Source organism: Triticum aestivum, chromosome 5A (genome assembly GCF_018294505.1).
Source record: "Triticum aestivum cultivar Chinese Spring chromosome 5A, IWGSC CS RefSeq v2.1, whole genome shotgun sequence".
Classification (NCBI taxonomy): Eukaryota; Viridiplantae; Streptophyta; class Magnoliopsida; order Poales; family Poaceae; genus Triticum; species Triticum aestivum.
The window spans coordinates 338,269,022-338,275,444 of record NC_057806.1 but is presented as its reverse complement, the minus strand read 5'-3'; the positions used below and the strand labels follow the sequence as shown (position 1 = coordinate 338,275,444).

General features: G+C 39.7%; 1 protein-coding gene across 4 annotated transcripts; it reads right to left on the bottom strand.

Annotated features, from left to right (window-relative positions):
• Nucleotides 1-1,959: 1,959 nt before the first annotated feature.
• LOC123106892 (caffeoylshikimate esterase) lies at nucleotides 1,960-5,963 on the bottom strand. 4 transcript variants are annotated; one of them, XR_006451536.1, is made up of 9 exons: nucleotides 5,558-5,963; nucleotides 5,280-5,373; nucleotides 5,115-5,147; nucleotides 4,747-4,893; nucleotides 4,346-4,476; nucleotides 4,071-4,208; nucleotides 3,877-3,975; nucleotides 2,535-3,774; nucleotides 1,960-2,259 (listed from the first exon to the last, which is right to left on the bottom strand). XR_006451536.1 is itself a non-coding variant. In XM_044528927.1 (8 exons), exons 1-8 carry the CDS (start codon nucleotides 5,585-5,587, stop codon nucleotides 3,547-3,549), a joined length of 900 nt encoding a protein of 299 aa, XP_044384862.1. In that variant the 5' UTR covers nucleotides 5,588-5,963; the 3' UTR covers nucleotides 1,960-3,546. The 4 variants fall into 4 exon arrangements, 3 of the variants coding, with proteins under 3 accessions (XP_044384862.1, XP_044384863.1, XP_044384865.1); XM_044528927.1 differs by having other exon boundaries at nucleotides 1,960-3,774; XM_044528928.1 differs by lacking the exon at nucleotides 1,960-2,259 and having other exon boundaries at nucleotides 3,578-3,752; nucleotides 5,558-5,961.
• Nucleotides 5,964-6,423: the final 460 nt, after the last annotated feature.

Here is a 6,423-nt window from a genome sequence, read left to right as displayed (position 1 = left end):
CCCCCTGCCTCATGGGCCCCCTGGTGGCCCTCTGATGCCCATCTTTGTCTATATGGAGTCTTTCGTCGAGGAAAAAATCATAAGCTATATCACGGGACGAAACTCCGCCGCCACGAGGCGGAACCTTGGCGGAACCAATCTAGGGCTCCGGCAGAGCTGTTCTGCCGGGGAAACTTCCCTCCGGGAGGGGGAAATCATCACCATCGTCATCACCAACAATCCTCTCATCGGGAGGGGGTCAATCTCCATCAACATCTTCACCGGCACCATCTCATCTCAAACCCTAGTTCATCTCTTGTATCCAATCTTTGTATCCAAACCTCAGATTGGTACCTGTGGGTTGTTAGTAGTGTTGATTACTCCTTGTAGTTGATGCTAGTTGGTTTACTTGGTGGAACATCATATGTTCAGATCCATTATGCATATTAATACCCCTCTGATTATGAACATGAATATGATTTGTGAGTAGTTACGTTTGTTCCTGAGGACATGGGAGAAGTCTTGCTATAAGTAGTCATGTGAATTTGGTATTCGTTCGATATTTTGATGAGATGTATGTTGTCTTTTCTCTAGTGGTGTCATGTGAACGTCGACTACATGACACTTCACCATTGTTTGGGCCTAGAGGAAGTCATTGGGAAGTAATAAGTAGGTGATGGGTTGCTAGAGTGACAGAAGCTTAAACCCTAGTTTATGTGTTGCTTCGTAAGGGGCTGATTTGGATCCATATGTTTTATGCTATGGTTAGGTTTACTTTAATACTTTCGTTGTAGTTGTGGATGCTTGCAATAGGGGTTAATCATAAGTGGGATGCTTGTCCAAGTAAGAACAGTACCCAAGCACCGGTCCACCCACATCAGATTATCAAAGTACCGAACGTGAATCATATGAGAGTGATGAAAACTAGCTTGACGATAATTCTCATGTGTCCTTGGGAGCGCTTTCCTTTTTATAAGAGTTTCTCCAGACTTTTCCTTTGCTACAAAAAGGATTGGATGCATCTTATTTACTTTTACTACTTGCTACCCGTTACAAATTACCTTATCACAAAACTATCTGTTACCGATAATTTCAGTGCTTGCAGAGAATACCTTGCTGAAAACCGCTTATCATTTCCTTCTGCTCCTTGTTGGGTTCGACACTCTTACTTATCGAAAAGGCTACGATAGATCCCCTACACTTGTGGATCATCAAAATACTGCGTTCCCCAACACTTGAGTAGGGCATCAATCTCACAAACCAGTGCATTGCATGTCTCATTGATGCACAGAGATGGTAGTTCACATCCAAGCACCACCTTGAGTGGTGAGTTGCCCAGGGCCGATGTTAGCCCAACATAAGTCTACAAGAAGAAGGTTGCGTAGTAGATATCACTGTCCTATGGTGCCCTCTGTGTCACGCAAACAGAGGGATCCACGCTATAGGGTGTTGCAATACGTTCATGGTTCGCTTATGGTGGGTGGCGTGAGTGACAGAAGCACATACCCAAGTTTGGGGGTCATTGCGTATGGGATAAAGGGGACTTGATACTTAATGATATGGTTAGGTTTCACGACCTTAATGATCTTTAGTAGTTGCGGATGCTTGTTAGATTTCCAATCATAAGTGCATATGATCCAAGTAGAGAAAGTATGTTAGCTCATGCCTCTCCCTCATATAAAATTGCATGAATGATTATCGGTCTAGTTATCGATTGCCTAGGGACAAATGACTTTCTTGTTGACAAAAGCTATCCACTTTTATTACCTTGCAATTTATTCGTAGTTTTATTCTCGCAAAGTACTCGTGGTTTTATTCTTACAAAACAGTTTTATATTTATTTTAGGTAAAGCAAACGTCAAGTGTGTGTAGAGTTGTATCGGTGGTCGATAGATTTTGAGGGAATATTTGTTCTACCTTTAGCTCCTCGTTGGGTTCGACATTCTTATTTATCGAAGAAGGCTACAAACGATCCCCTATACTTGTGGTTTATCAGATATTCACCACATTTTCCCTTTTGTCGTCACCACATGCACTTATATGTTTACCATGTTTACTCCAACATGCATATCCTAACATGAATACCCTCTAGATCAAATGTGTCCGGATCCCTATAATGCTTTTGATATCTTGCAAATTTTACACAGGAAACATGGGGAACATATCCATTTGCCTTCCTTCTCAACCTATCTCGATCGACTGCTTCCAAAAAATCTGACAGCCCATCCTTGAACTCATTGCTCAAACGGCTCTCGATGTATATCCAAGCTCGATCCATGTCTGCAACAAAACAAAAGCAGCACATTAATAACCTACTATTACAAGTAATTATATGTGAATCATAATTATATTTAACACAATATCACATATTTTTTTTACTCTGCATATTAACTTTGTCTTAAAACAATCCTTTGTGAACTTTGCCTAACTTTGTATTCATATTTATTAGCATCTACAATATCAAATCTCAATACCATTGAATTCATCTACACATGGATAACATCGACTTCACTTAAGTAACATGCAAAGTACATCAAAACAGAGGGAGTATATACCTTCGATTCAGTTATAGAATGATAACAGAAGCCCCTCCTCAAAATGGCACCCGACGACAACACACCACTTCAAATTGATGACCGGTGGCAGCCATCCCCCTCACAATGGTGCCCAACAAAAGCCATCTACCTCAAATCAATGATCGGTGGCATCCATCCCCTCAAAATGGTGTCCGGCGACAACCCTCCATCCTGAATCAGTGATGATGACAACAACATCCTCCCCCTCAAAACAGTTATCGTCGACATCCCTCCACCTTAGATCGATGACAAGCAACGGCCGCCATCCCACTCAACACGGTCAAGAGCGACGACACTACCCACTCGAGTGAATGGACAACTTCCCAGCGAAATCATAGTCAGTGAGGTCGGCTATCAAAGTATTGGAGGCAGTTTCCAAATTGCGAACCACCGTGTATTATCAAGTATTGGAAGTGATTTCCAAATTGCAACTGCCGCCATGTATTCTCATAGGTGGTTTTGTTTCATAATCGTATGGAATAAATAAGTACTACATATAGTTTCTGAACTGTAGTTAGGTACTCATGTGGAACTGCCTCTATTGTTCAGCATTACATACTACTTTGTTCCTCTGCATCACAACCACTTGGGGGGGGGGGACCTTTAATGCCCGTTTTTCTACTAGTGCGGTCTCATATGACAAACTTATGATGTCTGCATATTTCTCCATAGTAAAACACATGACTCTCATACCGTGAACAATTTGTTGAAGAGAAAGCCCCCAATATGAGTAAACTTTTACGAATTGTTATTTACATGTACAACGTGAATTTAAACACGAAATCTGCCAAAAAGATACAACAAGAAAACTAGAAGGTTGCTATCCAATGCTTCAAAAAAAACTACCATGCTCTGCCCTAACATGTAAAAAAACTTGCACTAAGCTATTGGTTTTACAATTTAATGTAAATATGTATATACTCTGGGTCGCCTTATACTCACTGCTTTGGCAACAGGGAGTATATTAACATTTTAGGCTCTGTAATATTAGCTATGATTCATTTTGAACCAATGCCCTCTCATCAAGCCACCGAATGATATCCGAAAACACAATGTCAATGTTGTTCTCTGGTTCACCGGAAGTCAAAGCATGGCACATCCCTGGGTAGAGCTTCAGTGTCTTGTCTTTACTCTCAGCTAATGTATATAGTGCCTCACTTACTGCTGGGTCAGTCACAGCATCAGCACCACCATGGACTATAATGAATGGCAGGGTTACCTTGTTGTAAAATGTGAGCAATTTAGATGAACTACAAGCAAGTTATGAAACTACTTCAGGATTACCAGTTCAATGTATAAATATACTGCAGCTTGCTCGTACCTTTTCAAGATTGCTTTCAATATCCAAGCTTGCCATAAAAATTTCGTAACCAGTCTTTAGCCTAGGCCTTCCTTTATAGCAATAAGGATTGTTTCTGACCTGATTACATGTATACTTTCATTTATAGATAATGATGCAGACGATTCAGTGACAGAAAAAGTAATGTAGCATGATTTAGATCTTGAGCATTCTACCTCTTCACGCCATTCTTGGCTTTTAATTGCCCTATCAATGATGTCTTCATTAGGAATAATCTTCCATGTAGGGATTACATTGCTGAGCTTGCTTAAGATTGTAATCACCATGGGACTAGGCTTCATTTCTTCTACGATCTGCATCATGTTACCACATCAATAAACAATTCATGGTAACACATGGGGGGCGCAGATTGTAGATCTCAAAAAATTCTAGACAATAACAAAATGACACTAGCAGCAAAGACAAGATTAGCTAATCTTGGACACGTAACCTTGCACATGGGGGCAACTAAAATGGCCCCATCCCAAAAGGTAGGTTCCTTCCTGTGAAGCATCAACGCGATAGCTCCTCCCATGGACTCACCGAGCAAGAACTTCCGTTTTCTCCTGTGCTCCTCTTTCTCTATAATGAGGGGAACATGACTTCATTTAAGATTTTAACTGTCATTTTTAAAAGGTTTGAAGTTTTCTAGACATCCACAAATCACCTATATCTGCCAATAATCATGAAAAACGCCGGTCATTATATGACATATGCTTACTGATTATTTATGAACAGAATGACTACTAATGAAGACAATACATAACTATGGAGATTTGGAGTAGATTTTACAAGTTATATGACACAAGTAATAGAATATATGAGACTAGTAATATACAGAACAGAACATACCACAAACACTTGCAAAGTATGTAAAGCAATCAGCCACGACATCATTTAGATTGCTAATATAGCCTTGAAGTCCTGAAGACTTTCCATGGCCTTCATAGTCCACTCCGTGCACCGCAAATCCAGCCTTTGCCAGCCGTGTGCCGGTGCCTGAGAACAATAAGATGTTAATTTATTGTTCCTACTCTATGATACTTATCTGGTTATTCTTCTTTAGCATTAATCCAAATAAAAATGGGATTGATACATGGGTATATGATCACATTTAAAAAAAATTGTGTACCATTATTTATGAATCAGCACAGAGGCCATTTTCTTTGATATTTTAGCTAAGTACAAGCACATAAAAGCCAAATGGTCATGCTATTTACCTCTCATTGAAATGCTGCATTCCATGGCATATCCTACAAATATAGCAAGAACAGCACGTGTACAGTTAAACTATATGACGCAAAACACTGCAGAGTTCTATTCTTTTGGTAAATATCATGGTATTTTAAATTTGAATACAATATATTTCAACTAAATGAATTTACCATGACATAGGAAGATGAGAGCTTTTGGATCGTAGTTTGAAGGGCTCCATCGGCATGTAAAGAGGTTCAATCCTCGTGCATTTGAAATATATTCCTGCAACCAATTTTTCCAACAGATCATTCAGTAACATTCTAATACACAATTAAAGTATCGCATCGATCAAACATAAATAAAGAACTCAATGCCGGATGCACCTTCAAAACAAAATATTCAGCATAAGGTAGGAACGAATATATAATGTATTTAGAGGCTTCGTTTCTGTATGGAACCAACTAACCTCTTGATATTTGATATCATCATTGGCCATTGCTCTCGATAGGAAACGATGACTTCATGGCTAATGTATATGTGCAAAACTCAGACATTAAGAAATGATTTAAAAAAAGAGCGGTCGTTATATATACGTCCAGATCTGTGGACAGTTCTCATTTTGTTCGTCGTGTTCTTTATATCCATGCATGAAGTTGCGGCATGTATGGTCTAGGAGTGATCAATTTTAACCAACAAGGCTAAGTTTAGTTTGAACTACCTACCTCAATTAGGCCATCCTAGATTAGGTCTGAATTTTTTTGTGGTTAAATAATGGGAAGAAAAATAGTTGTACCCCGTGTATGGCACGAGATAATCGGTTGTTTTCGTTCTAACTGTCATTGTTTGGTCAGGAAAAACGCCAGAGAATTGCGTTTTAAACACATGTTGCTGATCAACTGACGAGTCCATGTCAATGAACGTGTGGCATATATACATCATGATCGGCCCATTTGGTCTGACTTGAATTAAATGTGATGTATATAAGATAAGACCTGGAGCTGGAGCTGTGATGTGCAGCGCACAGTCCAAAACTGTTGGTCGTTGCTCAGTTGTTATCACACCCTACTGTAGCCTTTCGAAACGAGAAAAGCAGAATATATGCAAGAATCAGCAGGTGTCCAAGCAAGTCTGTTCTTTGAACAATGAACATCCAGATACCCACAAATGTGTCCCCATTTGTGTAACTTTGTGTTGTTGATTCAGACAAAAACCCAGCCTATTGAATTATTCAGTGCAGGTTTCAGAAAGACGAGCCTCAACATGCTATCTATCCAGGACAATACTAATAGATGAAAATCACTTTGATGCGTTGGTAGCAAAGTGGTTTCTGCT